Source organism: Scyliorhinus canicula, chromosome 2 (genome assembly GCF_902713615.1).
Source record: "Scyliorhinus canicula chromosome 2, sScyCan1.1, whole genome shotgun sequence".
NCBI classification, from domain to species: Eukaryota; Metazoa; Chordata; class Chondrichthyes; order Carcharhiniformes; family Scyliorhinidae; genus Scyliorhinus; species Scyliorhinus canicula.
In genome coordinates, this window is record NC_052147.1 from 168,772,676 (window position 1) to 168,790,995 (window position 18,320).

The 18,320-nt window shown below is 42.5% G+C and overlaps 1 protein-coding gene across 2 annotated transcripts in view; it reads left to right on the top strand.

Moving 5' to 3' along the window:
* LOC119961698 (ETS translocation variant 5-like) overlaps positions 1-17,942 on the top strand; it is a 33,288-nt gene extending 15,346 nt beyond the window's left edge. For both annotated transcript variants that reach the window (XM_038788989.1, XM_038788996.1), the window contains exons 8-13: positions 1,212-1,462; positions 6,603-6,671; positions 9,301-9,369; positions 10,681-10,850; positions 15,507-15,608; positions 16,060-17,942. In XM_038788989.1, coding sequence (XP_038644917.1) covers positions 1,212-1,462; positions 6,603-6,671; positions 9,301-9,369; positions 10,681-10,850; positions 15,507-15,608; positions 16,060-16,281 — 883 coding nt within the window. In that variant the 3' untranslated portion in view covers positions 16,282-17,942. The remainder of the gene's footprint in view (positions 1-1,211; positions 1,463-6,602; positions 6,672-9,300; positions 9,370-10,680; positions 10,851-15,506; positions 15,609-16,059) is intronic.
* Positions 17,943-18,320: the final 378 nt, after the last annotated feature.

Sequence of the window (18,320 nt, forward strand, 5' to 3'; positions counted from 1 at the left end):
TTTTGGGCAACGGTAGCTCCCGGGATGGCACCTGCTTCCGTGGCAGCTTTTGCTTCCCATAATTCTTGGCTTTCACTTCTGCCAAGTGGTATGCCCGGGACGCTGGCTCAGGACCATCTGGAAGTGTTTGTTCCGATGGAGACATACCAGCGGTGCTTTGGATTTCAGCTTGGCAGGCAGTTTGATACAAAGTGGAAATGGGACTAATCTGACCGCAGTCAGCTGTGAAGTATCATTTTACATGGAAAGTGGTGCTGGAGACCCAGCTGATTTGCAAAGAGCTGATTTGTGTGGGATCATCTTTCAAGGTGCTAAAAGATTCTCGAGTGGTATCTTTTGGATATATACGGACTTGCCCTCTGAAGGGAAAGTAGTTACGGGACCAAAACAACATTCTTGTAACGTGAAAGTGCTATTCTATGGTAAATGTGTAATATGTATGTCGGTTCTAAGGAGTCCAGGTGTTCATCGGCTGTTAGCAAATCAATGGGCTGTCTCCACCAACACAGAATACGCCATGTGGAGAGGCGGGAAGATCCCAACCAATATATTGTTTCAAAATGCACATTTTCAACCCAAAACCACCTGTTTTGTGCCACATGTGTTATACAGTGTGTCTCACCAGTCACGTGCACAATGTAGATTCAAGAGTTTGTATGGCTGGCTTTTCAAATAATAGTCTTATGTTTGTATGTCTCTACACCTGATGTACACAATTTTTTTTTATTTATTCCTGGTGCTGTACAATCTGTGTCTGGTGTTCAACCAACATGCATTTGTGCCAGGTTTCAAGAATTGCAGCCGGGCGGCATGCGGCACAGTGGATAGCACTGGGACTGCGGTGCTGAGGACCCTGGTTTGAATCCTGGCCCTGGGTCACTGTCCGTGTGGAGTTTGCACATTCTCCCCATGTCTGCGTGGGTTTCACTCCCATAAACCAAAGATGTGCAGGGTAGGTGGATTGGCCACGCTAAATTGTCCCTTAATTGGAAAAAAAATAATTGGGTACTCTCTTAAATTAATTTTTTTTTTAAAATTACAGCCAATTTGAGCAACCATCAATAGTATTATGGAGAATGTGGAAACTGACAAGAGAAGAGCAGACTGCTCAGATCCAACCTTTTTAATGCCTGCCTACTAAAAAGAGCCGTTTTATCCTGTGTGCTGTGTTTTGAGAAGTGACTGACATTGACTTTGTTTTATCATAAAAGGTTCCGCCGGCAGATGTCTGAGCCATGCCACCCATACCCACCCCAGTCAGGAGTCTCCAGCGACAGTCGGCAAGTTTACCAGCGCCAGATGTCGGAACCAATGCCTTCACCGTCTCCTCAGGGCTTTAAGCAGGAGTATCATGACTCGCGTTACGATCATATCACTACAGGTGTCCGGGGCCCCAGCAGACAGAATTTCCAGCCCCCTCTCGGGATTAAGCAGGAGCCAAGAGACTACTGCTATGATTCAGGTTGGTCCCCTAAACTGGCCTGGTGTTGAGGCCTACAGATCGCAATGACCTGTTATTTCAGTCGGTGTAAAATGCTAAAATTTCCTAACTTGTCAAATGATGGTTTGAAGGAATGAGTCTGGGCTGCCTTCCTGCCCTTGGGCATTCCGCATCACTTTTTAAAATTATCTTTGACATCAGCAAGCTGAGAGATTTGTTACCACGGCGATAGGCCTTGGTTGGCATTTCACACGTTTACTTCACGGTGGTTGTTTGACAGATGTGGCTGAGAACATTCTACAAAGTGACCTTTCGTTTTTGGCCCATCTTTCATGATAGGGGAGGGAGGAAGTCACAAAACCCAGCTTTTGGAGCAACTGACTTCTGGTATTAATTTCTAATGCCTGTGGATTGTCCTTAGCACATCTATGTGCTTAAAAACAAAAAGAACCTTTAACTGTTTGACATTAGCAAAACTGTTTCTTGAAGTGTGTTTTTAATTTGACACTCTGTTATGTGACTGGAAACGCTTCTAATCAGCTTAGGCTAAAAATACCATCACCTATAAGAGGCTGAGTGGTGATCTGCAATAAAGCTAAGCAGATGGTAAAGATTTAAAGCTAAAGGACAATGTCTAATAGCATCCAAGGATTTAGGAGAACAGATTTTTTAAATGTAGGTCAGGATTTCATGTGCTTTAAAAAAAAAAATAATAATCCATTCCCTTATTCACATCGACTTCTGAAACTTGTTTATTGGTCCATCCGACTGATGCAAAAATCCAGTAGATGCTGGTTTACAAACCGAGAAATCAGATTTAGTTGGACAACAGCCAAGAAGCATCTGCTTTCTTTGCCTATATTGGTGTCACCTGTCTGTCCACTGGGACTGGCTGACCCAGCTTTACATGCTGGTTGAAGGTGGGTTGGAGTGAAAACATTATTTGTAATAGCTGGACTCCTGTTAAGTCCCCCTCCCAAAAAGAAATCCCCTATTCCACTTGAAATAGCACAATGCAGGAAGGTACAAAATGATGGTAGTTCACTAAACTGGCTGTTACAGATTCTACAGCAATTGCCTAGTTTCCCCGTGTACTTTTCCCAAATGGTCAAATATATCTATGTGTATTGCACTGAAAAAAGACAAACATGTTGATTCACAACAAGCCGCACCACTGTAAATAACTCTGCCCAGTTTAACCATATCTTCTTAAACCAAGTTCTTCCCATCAGGGAGACTGTCCTCTTCCCACCCACCCCACCATGGCAATTAATAGGATGCAGCTTTGTATTTCACTTTAACACTTGCTTGACCTAACACTAGAATACTGTTATTTGAGTAACTAGTGTCATGTGAGAGTACCTTTAAGAAATGAGTGTTTAAGAAATGTACCTTTTTTAAGAAATGGGTGTTTATCAGTGATGTCAGTGTGGGTGGAGCTGGGCTGTCTGTCAGCGTTTTACTTTCGTTTTAGGCTGTTTGCTGCAGGGTGTGTTTTAGTTTCGTTTTCCGTGTTGGAGCTGAAGCCAGACAGAGCAGGTACACTGTTGATCTCTCTGCCATGAAAAGACTCTTGATCATTTGGTGAATTCAGAGTTATAAATGTTTTCAGTAGTGAATGTATGTGCTTCTGTTAAAAGGTGTTTCTTTTGTCTTCTGGGTGTTGTTTTTGGGAAGTTATTAAGGATTACTTAGTGTTGTATTCTTTGGGGGTTGTATTTGAATTGATGGTTGCTAAGATGTTCACTGTATGTTTTTAAAAGGTTAACTTGAGTTCATAGAATAAACATTGTTTTGCTTTAAAAAATACTTTTCCATTTCTGCTGTACCATATCAGTAGAGTGGGCTGTGTGCTCCCCATACCACAATCTATTAAAAGTTGTGGGTCAGGTGAACTCCATGATACACTTTGGGGTTCTCTAAACCCTGGCTCATAACACTAGTCAGTTTTGTATAAGGGAATGTGATTTGGAGACTTCTGGTACTCTCCTTCCGAGATAACCTACTTGGCTGTAGTTGTATCAGAGAGATGAAAGTAACTTGAGTTCTCAACTTTCATTTATACTGTAGGTGCTGAAGTATATTTTCAGCCCTATTGCTCTCTCCTTCCATGGTCTCTGAGTACAACTCTCGATCTTCCTGCTTGATAATATCAACTTCATGAGAATATTTGAGGATCTAAGGTTCCTGAAGTAGCTTTAGATGTACCACAATCTTGACTTGGTGCTTGACCATGAGCTGGGGCATTACTGTTTCCTCGACTTCTGCATAACATCATTTATTTAAATATAAATTTAGAGTACCCAATTCACTTTTTCCAATTATGGGGCAATTTAGTGTAGCCAATCCACCTAGCCTGCACATCTTTAGGTTGTGGGGGCGAAACCCACGCAAACACTGGGAAAATGTTCAAACTCCACACAGACAGTGACCCAGAGCCGGGATTGAACCTGGGACCTCAGCGCCGTGAGTCAACAGGGCTAACCCACTGCGCCACTGTGCTGCCCCCTGCATAACATCTTTGACTGGAAATGCTTACCACCGCAACGGTAGTATCTACATTTCTGACGTGGAGACTGAATTTGGCTGCGGTGACCTGGATCCCATTGAAATCTGGTGAATCTGCTCTACCAGGTCCAGAAAGGAACTCCCTTGCAATTTGAAATTATTTATTTCTGTCATTTCATGGCGGTGGCTTCATTGAAGACCTTTTTCCACATCAGCTCATTACCTTTATTCAAAAGCTTGGCGTGGATTTTATTGTTCTTTTAGGCCTCGTACAAACATGTCTCAAAGGTTTCTTTTCTAAGTTTGGGCCATACCCACAGTGAACAGAGTTTTATTTAATTCAAGAATGTAATCTACAACCATCTTTTTTTTTTAAATTTAAGAGTACCCAATTAATTTCTTTTTCCAATTAAGGGGCAATTTAGCGTGGCCAATCCACCTAACTTGCAAATCTTTGGGTTGTGGGGGTGAATCCCACGCAGACATGGGGGGAATGTGCAAACTGCACATGGACAGTGACTCCGGGTCAGGATTGAACTCGGTGCTGTAGGCAGCAGTGCTAGACACTGTGCCACCCCAATCTGCAGCAATCTAACATCACAACTTCTTCCTTCATGAAATGCAACTCAGCAGAATCTCATTCTTAGTCATGTCATAATAGAGTCCTGAGACTCATTTATTTCTGAATAATCCATAATACTGGGATTTCGCAGTCAATGTTGGGTTAGATCCCATTGTAAAAGTGTCTGGCCCCATCATGTCCTATTTTGTTCTCTTTTGCAACCAAATGCAAAGCCTTAATTTGTAATTAAACCAGTCCTCTTTGTTAAGATTGAATTTCCCACTGTCCCCAATCTTCAGTACCATTTTTCTTGTGTTCCGTGACAACTCCGTGTACCTGAATATGATATACGCACAAGGAAGAATCTTTCAGTTCGCTCAAACTTCCTCCAGATCAACTCTGAGTTTCAACAAGCGTATCACGATGTTCTTACTTCTCAAATGAAGTGTAAAGGGAGAATTTTATCCTATCCTTACTGTGAACAGATTAACATGTGGATTCACAACAAGCAGCTATTATTGACGTTGGCACAGTGGTTAAACTGCTGCCTCACAGCGGCAGGGACCCGGGTTCAGTTCTAGCCTTGGGTGACTGGAGTTTGCATGTACTCCCAGTGTCTGTGTGGGTTTCCTCTGGGCCCTCTGGTTTCCTCTCGCAGTCCAAAGATGTGCAGTTTAGGTGGATTGGCCATGATAAATTGCCCCTTAGGGTCTGACGGTTAGCTGGGATTATGGGGATAGACTGGGGGAGTGGGCCTAGGTAGGGTGTTCTTTTGGAGGGTCAGTGCAGACTCGATGGGTCTAATGGCCTCGTTCTGCACTGTAGGAATTCTAGGATTCTAATTTTATTTCCATCTCCCCACCAGGAGGGCAATATAACAAAATACTCCGGTCTTGCAACTGTCCCTCCTGCTCTCTGTTCCTACTTAACTCCTTCCTCCCCTTACTGTCCTACGTCAGGTTTTGACTGTGTCCAGAAGACCGCCGCATTCCACACTTGCCAAATGTAATTTTGAATTGATCACTGGAGAACTTTAAACAAGACCTCCGTGCATCCCAAATTCAGAGTATTGGGAGTAGATTAGAAGTGTAATAGAGTGGCTTCTATATTCTTGCTAGGCCTCGGTGGGTGGCGGAAGGTGAGAGTCCGAAACCCGTGATTGCTCTCCCTCAGCCCAATTTACTCTAGTTGGTTTGATGCTCCTGATCCAAGTAACCTGGCAACCTAAACCCAACTCTGCAGATGTAGTTCAAAGACCAGAGAAAATGTTGTTCTCTGGAGGTCAGGTTCTTTCTATTGCAGAATGTTGACAGCACAGAGTACCACATACCTGTTTCATCAACACCGTTGAGTGTAAAACTGCCTCAAAAGCTTTGCACAAAGTGAAGTTGCATACATTTTATTTGGATTGAACAATGCCCTATTTAGTGGTCAGATTTTAACACTTAAATATTAATGAAGAACTCTATGTGGTGCAAATGGAGTCTTTAATCAAGGGTGGGAGGAGGCTTGTGTGGAACATCAATGTAGATGTTGCTGAATAGCTTCTCTCTGCTCTAGACAATGCAATTCCATTTATTTGGACGGTGTCAATCTGCAGTAAGGCCCCAATATTCTTTGCTGCCGGTGCAGAAACTTACAATTTCGGGGTTTTACTGTTGAAGAAGCAAGTAACAATAGCCTTAGGATCGTGGATCAGACACCGCAGCGTCCAATTTTCCCATCTATTTCCAGTTAAGCAAGGCAATAACCAGGGACAGACGAGCACAATTTCGGGGCCTAACCATGGGTTTTATTTTAAAATTGCATTCTCTTCCTGTAAAGACAACTGCCACTTGATGATGCTTTCATGTTAGAAGTGGTGACAGCTTGTTTTAAGGTTTACATTTTCACTTGTCTTGGTGTGTGAATTATTAATGCACACCTGTTTGTCTTGCTTTGCTTCCTGAGTTGCCCAGAGGTGTTCCTGAGATGTTTCAGTGGGTTGCAATTCCCATATTGTTTTCACTTGCTTAAATAAACTGTTACAGTAAATGTTCTAGTCTTCACCTGTTTAATTCCTTTTTTCTCTCTCTAAATCTTTCTGTACAGAAGTGCCTAATTGCCAATCCTCTTACATTTCGGGAGGAAGCTATTACACTAGTCCCAACAACTCGGAAGGTAAGTCTCACCATTTTGTTTTTCATTGTTTATTTTGAGCATGGAATCATATCCAGCCACAGCTATTCTGATTACTCTGGCGTGCTCTGTCCTACAATAGTCTGATTTTAATGTTAAGGTACGCAGCAGAATTTCAAAGTCAGTATTTTGCGTAAAGCAGCTACAGGCAGCAGATTATCAAGACCATTGGTTTAAATACAACATGAACCCGGCAGATAATTGGATTATAATATATTCATCTTGAGGAAAGGCACTGAGGTTTTGGCATGGAGAATGGCCATTTGGGTCAGGGGCTGGCTTGGCTGCCTGCATTTGTAGAACTATTTCAGCAAGCAATAATTCCTTCAGAAGAGACGAGACATAAGTGTGAGGTAATGCACTTGGGCAGGACAAACAAGACAATGGAATACATGATGAACGGCAGGACTCTGGGAAGCACCAAGGATCAGAGGGACCTTAATATGCATGTACATCGATCCCTTAAGGTAGCTGGGCAGGTGGGTACAGTGGTTAAGAAGGTATATGGTATACTTATCTTCATTAGTCAAGGCTTAGAGTTTAAGAGCAGGAAGATTATGCTGGAACTGTATAAAACATTGGTTAGACCACAGCTAAGAGTATTGTGTGCAGTTCTGGAATGCACATTATAAGAAGGATGTGCTAGCACTGGAAAAGGTAAGGTGCAGAGGAGATTTACCAGGATGTTGCCTGGGCTGGAGCGTTTTAGCTGTGACGAGAGTTTGGATAGACTGGGGTTGTTTACCTTGGAGCAGAAGTGACTGAGGGGTACACGAGATGTATAAAATTATAAGAAGCCTAGATAGGTAGAAACGTTTCCCCTTGGTGGAGGGATCATTGACCAGGGGGCATAATTTACGGTAAGGGTTCAGAGGTTTAGAGGGAATTGAGGAAGAACTTATTCACGTAGACAGTGGTGGGAGTCTGGAACTCATTGCCTGAAAGGGTGATGGAAGCAGAGACCTCATTACATTTAAGTATTTAGACATGCACTCGTGATGCCAAGGCTTACAAGGCTGTGGGCCAAGTGAGATTAAGTAGGTGGTTGTTTTTGACCGATGCAGACTCAATGGGCTAAAAGGCCTTTTCTGTGCTGTAGATCTGTTACATTTGAGCAACTATATTTTTTTGTAAAGGTTCCGCATTCCAGAACTGAAGTCGATAATTGCACATTTGTGCACAAGCCGGACATTTCCTTGTCACTATTCCCATTCTGCTGGGTGTGCAGCGGAAACCCTTGTTCACAGCGTTTTTGCACACTTCTCAAAGCAGCGCAAGAGCAGCTCGAAGGCAATTGCCAACCCTAAATTTGACATGTTCCTCTGTGATGATGTTTAAAATCGTGGCAATTTATCTTTTAACAAAGAAGTCAAATAATGAGTGAAAGATGGATTCAGACATTCACTATCAGCATGATAATGTTCCATTTAATTTTCTAAGATATCTACATAGCTGATTAAAATGCAGGTGTAATCTATTTTGGAACTCTTTTGAGGGTTTAACGAAACCGTTACCATTCTCACCTACTGGGGCTCGGGCAGCTGTGGATTTTAGTTGCTTGTTCGTGTTGCTTATTATAAGTTTCTTGCGTGCTGTGGCTAATGCTTCAGCTGCAATTGTACATCAAAGCTTCAGAAGAAGCATTGCGTGGTAATGTATTTAGGAAAAAGCTAGGTTACTCAAAATCTCAACCCCAAAATGCAGATGCTGCAACTTGATAAATGTCTTTTCTTAATCAGGTGTCCTACTACAAACAGCCAGCTTTTCTGGCGTATATAAGCACACTCTCTAAATTTTAAGATCAGAAAATGTATTTTTTTTCATCACTTCACTTTACTTTTCAATTGAAATCACTACCTCTTTCTCCCCGATTGATTGCTTTCTTTTTTTTTTACTCCCAGCCCCATCTTGACATGAGGCAAATAGCTAATCAATGAAATTCTTCCATTTGGAAACTGAGGTTTGGTATCTCCTTTGGTTACAAAAGTGAAGGCTACAAAATTTAGTCATTTCAATAGGATTTATCTTTAGACTCCAGTTTAGAATGCCAAGCAACATTGAAGATTTATTCAAGGCTGCATCACAACAGTAGGCCTGTTAGATCGTAACCTCAGAGCTGGTGCGAGTTGTTCACTCGGATGGAACTGGGATCAGCGGAGTTTTAAATTGGCTATCAGTTTACTAGTACTCATTTTCCAAAGTAGCAGAAAGTCAAATTACCTCAAGCGCAAAATCCACAAGAAAGTTGCCTTTTAATGGCCTTTTCTACCTGCAGCACTAGCATAGGAAAAAAAATAACTATAGCTGTGCTTCCAGATCATTTTTGTTCCTCCACCTTGCCACATGTAACAAAATCTAGTATTTTGTACTTTTCTATATCACACTGCATTTACCACCCGTTTTCCCATTCTGCAAACTCATCAAATGCTCCAGGGCTGATATATAACCTGTATTTGTCTAATTCAAGAAGTCTTATTTCTGTAGCACACACAGAATTATTGGCTTTGTATTGCGTCAGTATTTTACTTTAAAGTGCCTTCTGACTGAGAAATATGCTGGCAATGGAAGTCTGTTGCTAATTGAAAATGTCCCGTTTTTAATCTTTTCTCAGGTTTCCCTTATGAGAAAGATCCACGACTGTACTATGATGATACATGTGTGGTACCAGATAGAATTGATCGTAAGTAATGTGCTTGCTTACTATTGTAATGCTGTTTAACTTTTGTTCCAAATAGAATTCTGGTTCAGTGGAAATCTGTTTTATCTCCAATCTCTGTTAAATCAGTTGATCTCAATGGAGAAATTAGTAGGATTATGACAATTGGTGGTTTAAAGTTTGGGGAAAAAAAGTGTCCAATAATTGTTTTCCAATTAAGGGGCAATTTAATGTGGCCAATCCACCTACCCTGCACATCTTTGGGTTGTGGGGGTGAAACCCATGCAGACACGGGGAGAATGTGCAAACTCCACACTGATGGTGACCCAGGGCCGGGATCGAAACCCGGTCCTCAGTGCCGTAGGCAGTAGTGCTAACCACTGCGCCACCATGCCACCCATTGGCGGTTAAAAGTTATCAGCCAAGTCATGCTTCTTGTTACCAAACTGACCCTTACTGGAAAGTGCACATGTAGTTTTATCGTAAGAATTGGATTGGGAGCACTCCCGCCCCACCAAACCACCACCACCAGACTGCAGGCTTTCCCCCTAGTTTTTAAGACCTGGAAAAATGGCTATTATGTAAGGCCTGTCATCGTGAGGATAATATACTCCAATAAAAAGCATGGTTTTTCTAGAAGGGAAATATTTCAGATGGGGTTGAGGCAAAAAACCTATTCCAAACAGAAGTCTATTGTTAATAATGAAGATGCTTTTTGAATTTTAAAATATTCATTGCTAAGACTTGGAACTGTTTCCAAGGATGAGATCATTAGAATGGGGTGAGTCAGTTGGTTTGATGATTCACCTTCGGGCCAACAGGATTGATATATAATGATTCAAACACTAATTTTCCATTCAAACAAAATATTTGATCGAAGAATCGGGACCTTGAATAATGATCCTTTATGGTGATTAAGGAACACTGTTGGTGTGTGTCTTGTGTTTTTCTTGAAAGGGATAAAATTGAAGTATTCACTGTTGCCTACTCTGTGCCAGCTGCTGAGAGTGAGAACTTGAGCCAATAATGTCCAATGCAAGCCTTTTTCCCCCTCATGTTTGTTCAAGTCACTCCCGCTCATCAATGGAATTTTTGTCTGTTCCTGAAGGAACTGGCCATATTGGGGGGGGGGGCTTCTGCATTAATTCTTCACGCCAACATAAAACATACAAAACTTCTCATGTCTCCACTGTCGAACAGAGGAACACGCAGCAATATGCTTTTCTGATATAAGTGGGGTTTAATTCTGTGAAAATTGGTGTTCGTTAAGATGGAAAGCAGTTGGTAAGGAAAATGAAGCCAGCTTTTCATTCTTGACTTAATATTTTTTAATAGATAAAGTCAAGCAGGAATCACCCGTATACAGGGAAAATCTGCCGTACCAGCGTCGTGGTTCTTTACAGCTGTGGCAGTTCCTGGTGACCCTCTTGGATGATCCATCAAATTCCCATTTTATCGCATGGACAGGCCGAGGCATGGAGTTCAAGTTGATTGAACCCGAAGAGGTAGGTGCTACATTAGGACCTTTCTTCATATTTATTTGAATTGATCTTTGTGATCTTCCAAGTCTGGCTGTTGCACATCTGGGGCGAAATTCTCCGACCCCCCCACAGGGTCGGAGAATCGCCCGGGCCCGCCGTAAATCCCGCCCCCGCCGTGGCAGAAATTCTCCGCCACCCGGGAATTGGCGGGTGCGGGAAACACCACCCGCCGATCGGCGAGCCCCCTGCAGTGATTCTCCGGCCCGCGATGGGCCGAAGTCCCACCGCTGGGAAGCCTCTCCCGCCGACGTGGTTTGAACCACCTCTGGTGGCGGCGCGAGCGGGGTCCTGGGGGGGCGCAGTGCGATCGGACCCCGGGGGGTGCCCCCACGATGGCCAGGCCCGTGATTGGGGCCCACCGATCGGCGGGTGGGACAGTGCTAGGGGGCACTCATTTTCTTCCGCCGTCGCCACGGCCTCCACCATGGCGGAGGCGGAAGAGAATCCCCCAGTGCGCATGCGCCGGTGGTGACGTCAGCGGCAGCTGACGCAACGGCACATGCGCGAGCCGGCGAAGGCCCTTCGGCTAGCCCGGGCGGCGGGCGTCAAAGGCCGCTGGAGCCAGTTTGGGCGCCAGTCAGTGTGGTGCCAACCACTCCGGCACGGGCCTAGCCCCTCAATGTGAGGGCTTGGCCCCTAAAGGTGCGGAGAATTCCGCACCTTTGGGGAGGCCCGACGCCAGAGTGGTTGGCGCCACTCCGCTATGCCAGGACCCCCCGCCAGGTAGGGGAGAATCCTGCCCCAGATGTTCATCCCTCCACATGGCTATGCCTTCAGTTGCCATGGCCCAAAGCTGGTAGTTGCGGACTACGCCCCCCCCCCCCCACTTCCATCAGTGAAAACCTACATAAATCGATCACCCTACAGAATGTTGTTAGATTTCATATTGGAGATATTATGGCAAAGCAAAGGGTGAAAGAACTAAGTCCGATCTATATTTTTTTTTAAATGGAAATTAGAATGACTTAATAAACTTTGCATTTGTTCAGTTCCGCAGAGTTATTTTAATAAGATGAACGGAATTTTTTTTCTGTTACTAGTAATTTAGTGGCTTTATCATGGTATAGCGTACTGCTGAATGTTACAAGACAAAGTAACCATTTAAGGAACAGAACCTTTTTTAAAAAAAACAACAGTGTGTGCTTTATAACCTTGCATCAGATCTAACTTACCATTGTGATGCTGCAGGAAGATAAAGTGCAATTGTTTATTTCGGATTTACCTAGAAATGGTACATAATGGGACTCTGGTTCAGTGGTGGTCTGGAACACAGAGTTTATTCCTGGAGTTCAAACAAGTTTGAAAAGTATTAACTGAAGCCTCATTTCCATAGAGACCGGGCCACTTTCTTGTTTTTATGTATTAGGATTTCCGCTGTGCCCCAGGGTTTTAATACAGCCATTCATCTGTACTGCTAGGGTGTGGTCACAAGCCTTCATTTAAAAGGAGCAGTCAAAATGTGTAGCTATGTCTCCAATAACCTCTTACATCTTTTGCTTGCCTGGAGCTACTGTCTGTGTTTTAAAATTATGTGTGTGTGTGTGGGATGAGATGAAGGCATCTTAATTTGCTAGTATCCCACAGCTACTCAGTCCAAAAAGGTTATGTTCTCCACAAATTATTTATAAAGAAGAAATGCCAGTGTGATCTTGTCCCATTCAGAAAATATTTGCTCTGAAGAGTATTGTACAGCCCAAGGGTACAGATACGCGGGCTGCCTAGGGTTTGCTGAGATAACTGAAAAGCAGATGAGGGATGAGCCAGATACAGGCTCCCACTGGGTCCAGGGAAGGTTGGAGTTGAAACCGCACAGTATTTTTCAGACTTGTACAGACAGCTGTGCACAGGATAGAATTACTGAAAACTGGTGCTGCCAGAAAACCGATCCAGATTGGATTGAAACTTGGAGGTAGGATAGACTGCTACAAATCTATTCTAGAGCATAGATTTATATCAAATCTGTTTGGAAGAGAAACTCCAAATACAACAGCAAACTGTCATGCACCAAGTTCCTGCTTTTTACATGAATGCTATTGGATGAAGATTTGGGCCACGGTGTCAAAGCTGTTTCTTTGTGCCCAATGGGTAGGAGACAGCGATTTCAGCAAAAAATAATGCAGTTTTCCCAATTAACTGCATATCTCCATGTTGCTACTATCCGATCTTGATGCTACTTCGGAATAATTTACTACTCAGCCAGTCGCAGAAAGACCCTCCAGTCTTGCAGGTCATTACTGAGACTGTCCTGATTCATGGAGACAAAAGGGATATAAACCTTGCTTCCCAACAAAGACTGATGTATGGAAATTGCACAAATGTTTGCTATTCATCAAAGTTGATTGTGTTAATTAATTAAATTGAATCGCTTATTGTCACAAGTAGGCTTCAAATGAAGTTTCTGTGAAAAGCCCCTAGTCGCCACATTCCGACGCCTGTTCGGGGAGGCTGGTACAGGAATTGAACCGTGCTGCTGGCCTGCCTTGGTCTGCTTTCAAAGCCAGCGATTTAGCCCTGTGCGAAACCAGCTCCTATGTGGTTAGTGGTTCGCACTGGGACTGCGACGCTGAGGACCTGGGTTCGAATGGCCCTAGGTCCGAATCCCGGCCCTGGGTCACTGTCCGTGTGGAGTTTGCACCTTCTCCCCATGTCTGCGTGGGTTTCACTATCACAACCCAAAGATGTGCAGGTTAGATGGATTGACCATGCTAAATTGCCCCTTGATTGGAAAATATATATAATTGGGTACTCTGAATTTATTTTTTTAAAATGTTGATTGTGTTGACTTTGCATTGCCTAAGGGGAAGCACAGCGGTTAGCATTGTTGCCTCACGGCGCCGAGTTCCCATGTTTGCGTGGGCTTTGCCCCCACAACCCAAAGATGTGCAGGGTAGGTGGATTGGCCACGCTAAATTGCCCCTTAATTGTAAAAAATGAATTGGGTACTCTAAATTTTTTTTTAAAACTTTGCATAGCCCACGTTCCATTTTGTTGCTGAACACTTTAGATGGTGTATTTCCCTTTGGAAAAAATGAACACTGCGGGACAGCACGGTGGCGCAGTGGTTAGCACTGCTGCCTCACGGCGCTGAGGACCCGGGTTCGATCCTGCCCCAAGTCACTGTCCGTGTGGAGTTTCCACGTTCTCCCCGTGTCTACATGGGTTTCACCCATAACCCAAATGTGTGCAGGGTAGGTGGATTGGCTACGCTAAATTGCCCTTTAATTTGGAAAAAACGAATTGGGTACTCTAATGTTTTTAAAATGAACACTGTAAAATCCAACATTAGTATGTTATGTCAGTGCACTGGGACTTGCTACATCAGCAAGAACATTTAGGAAAGTAAGAGGAGGACGTGACCTGTAAAAGTGGCCTTTGTTATGGTTGGAATAGCAAGGAATAAATACTCTACCTCAAGAAATGGATTATGCTACTATGGCAACTATGAGAATTAAGTGAATTTGGACAGTGCGTTTGATGTGAGGTTATGCATCTTTGAGTTGCATGTTTTAATGGATTGTAGCTGAAATCTCAGTGGCTTTGCAGAATTGAGAAGTCTGCTTGTGGCAGATGCATAAAATTGAAGATTTTAAATTACTGATCAACTGAATAAAGTTTGATTTGAATCAAAAGTTTCCTCTTGATTTGAATGACAGTGGTGAACATTACAATATAACATTTTTAAAGTGCAAACCATTTTTTCCAGCCTTAATTATAAGGATATTTGTTGGAGGCTCATTGGGAGTAACCTTGGTTGTTCTATTTATTTATTTATTTTTTAAATTTAGAGTTCCCATTTCATTTTTTCCAATTAAGGGGCAATTTGGCATGGCCAATCCACCTACCCTACACATCCTTTGGGGATGGGGGTGAAACCCACGCACACATGGGGAGAATGCGCAAACTCCACACGGACAGTGACCCAGAGCTGGGATCGAACCTGGGACCTCGGCGTCGTGAGGCAGCAGTGCTAATCACTGTGCCATCTGGCTGCCCGTTCAATTCATTTATGACTCATGTATGGTACCTTGTTCATTTGATCACTTTTGAGATGGAATTTGAAGGATGGATGTCTATATTGCAACATTTGCTGGCCAGCGAGCTAATTTTAGGAAGACTTGTCGACATACCCAGCCACTTTGGATGTAGAGAACATTTACTTATCATTGAATGAACATTCTATTCTTTTGTCTCTGTTCAACCAAGTACTACAAATTAATATTTGCAACTTCCAGTATTTTGTGTTAAATTTTTGGAGCCCTTGGGAGAAGCTTGGTGGCTGTGTTTTGTTTTAAAGATGCACTTGCAATAAGGACAAAACATATTCAAAAATCTCATTAAAATCATGCTTGCCACATCAGCAGCCCCATTAGCAAGCAGCTGATGCACTATATTGTTACAGTGGTGACCTATGGGCCTTTCTATTACCTTCTATCGATTTCTAAATTCAGTCTTCTGCATTAATGCTGAAATGCTGCTAATGGGATATAGATCAATAGCATGCAAACACAGTCTACGGTCATTTTATCTTTGCATCCATTTAAGAGCACCTCTGTACAGCCTCCATATCTATGAATATATCAACCCAGATGTTATTTCTCTCTTTGTCCTCTTCTGCTGCAGGTTGCGCGGCGCTGGGGCATCCAGAAAAACCGCCCTGCGATGAACTACGACAAATTGAGCCGCTCACTTCGCTATTACTATGAAAAGGGGATCATGCAAAAGGTGAGAAAGAGATCAATTTTTAAAAAAATCATATCACCCCCACAGTATCAAAGCCTTCCATCCTATAATGCCTTTATTGAAGTAGTAGCAATATGTGATATCTGCTCATTTACTATCTAAGCAGCCCAGCCCTAAATATCCAACTGTACACATTTTAATCCTATAATATAATGTGTTGAAGTGGAATTTTGTCTTCTAAGTATAAAACGTTGGGATGTGTCAATCCTTCTAAATTGCAAGGGTTCACACATTGATTTGCAGTAGTGTTTATGTAAATGATGTCCATCTAATGTGTCCTGTCCTTTGGTTACCCGTTTGAACACTTAAATTGAGTCTTAACTCTTCCTCTCCATTTTGTTTTCTATTTCAACATATAACTTAAAACCAGTTCTTTAGTCTGAAATGCTACAGTCGATTGAGAATTGTAAACTGGTTTTTCTGCTCTAATTAGGTTGCAGGAGAAAGGTACGTCTACAAGTTTGTGTGTGACCCTGAGGCACTTTTCTCCATGGCCTTCCCAGACAATCAACGCCCCTTCCTGAAAACTGAAATCGACTGTCACGTTAACAAGGAGGATACTGTCCCTCTCACGCATTTTGATGATAACGCGGCCTACTTGTTGGAGATGGATCAGTGCAACAACCTCCAGTATCCAGAGGGCTTTGCATATTGACTTAATCGCAGCAGCCCATGTGACTGACCGAATGCATCACTGTCCAGCTGAGAAAAAAAGCATCTTTTGTGGTACTGTTGCACTCAGCTGTTAAGAATCCTGCTCTTCAGAACATTCAGGAGCCTAAAAGTTGTATAGTAGTGTCACACTACTGAAGAAGCTGCCATGTGCCTCACTGACGATGCACTAACAAGTGTGACTTAATATGGCTAAGTCCTCCACTTTGATAGTTGTGGGGTAGGGGGGAAAGCCCAACTACTAGGCTGTGTGTTTTATCAGAAATGCGTTCAGGTGTGGCATTTGTGATTGTTCAGTGTGGCATTCACAGAGCTTGGATAGACCGTGTGACTGTAGCGTTTGTAATGACAATCTGCTTTGCGTTGAACACAGTTCTTTCAGCTGCCTTTCTGATGTTAAAGGGCTTCAACTTGCACAATCCCACAGTTGTATCATGGGTCAGACTCAAAAAGAAAACCGTATGCACTATAGCATGTAGATCTGCCCCCTGGATTGGATGCAAACTGGTGCTGTATTAAAGTAGCTAAAGATAAAAGTCTTATCTACCTGAGACTTCAATACAGTACAGCTTGTTGTTTAATTTGTGTTTTTAAAAAAAAAGCTTCAAACTGTTTTAACCCTTTAAACTCTGAAGTTCTGACATGTGGCACCATTATTTTTCCTGACTCCTTTTCTAAACAACACTTGTATATGTAGCAGTTTTAAAATATTTTATTTCCATTCTTTCTTAAATGGATGAGGAGCTTTATTCAGGTTTACCACTGCCATTCAGTTATTGTTTTCCCCTTCTCTTCCGCCCCACCCTTCCTATTTTGTTACTTAATCTTTCTACAAAAGAAAAGGCCGGAATCAATTCTTTGATAACTCAATCTCGCTTTAGGGAAGGTAGTTCTATTCAGTACCATTTGTGTAAAGTCGTTCCCATAAGTAGCTCTAATGAGGTAATACTTGTAACACTATCTTTGGAAGGGGAGGATGGGAGTTCAGGAAAGGGAAGCAGTCGACAGGTATTTTTCAAAATAATTTCAATAAAGTGTATTAAATTTGTACTGTTTTGTTTTTGTCTTTATATTTAAGGCAAAATCCTTTTGTTAATGGCACTGCACTCGAGAGTATAAAGTTCCAATATTTTGGTGGTAATGTTACAGCTTTAATCAGGGGGTTAGGGCCTTTACTGTGTAACACAGTTAATTCTGCTGCAGGTTTTACATGCCTGCTTCAAGCTTTGCACCGAACACCTTTTACAATTTAATGTTTGGAAAACTAAATATAGGTATGACTGTTTCTGCACATTGTATCTTGCAATGACACATTGCAATTGTATAATTACAACATATTCACACTCTTTTCAGTTCTTTATATTTTATGTATAAAGTCCCCAGGGTTTATATTATTGGAAACAAAATTATTTTTACACCAGATCTCAATTGTATTTTATTTTAGCAATTCAATTTTGTTTTTGCTTCTACTTTTAAATCAAGTGCTGCAAAAGTCCATTTTAATGACTATTAGATGCATTAATTGAGAATTCACAACTTTACTTTTCAAAACGTGTTGTGCATTTAAGGGATACCTGTACACCAAATAAATGTTTCATCTCTAATGTGTACAATAAAGTTTTTTTTTGTTCTTTTTGCCTCGCACTCGATTGTACCTTGTCTTTGTCAAACATTGGGATGAGGAGGTGGTGTTTACATTCTGTTTCAGATTTTTTTGTCCCAATTAAGGGGCAATTTAGTGTGGCCAATCCACCTACTCTGCACCTCTGGATTGTGGGGGTGAAACTCACACAGACATGAGGTGAATGTGCAAACTCCACACGGACAGTGACCCGGGGCTGAACCCGGGTCCTCCTGAGCTGAGAGGCAGCAGTGCTAACCAGTAAATTAAGGAGGAAGAAGGTTGATTTTTGATCAGTGCTTTCTAGAGACATGTGTTAACCAGTGTCACAGTAGTATGCTGGAGTCCACCTCCACCCAGTATAGGTTTACTTACAAGCCCTTGGGTACGTGCAGCGGTGC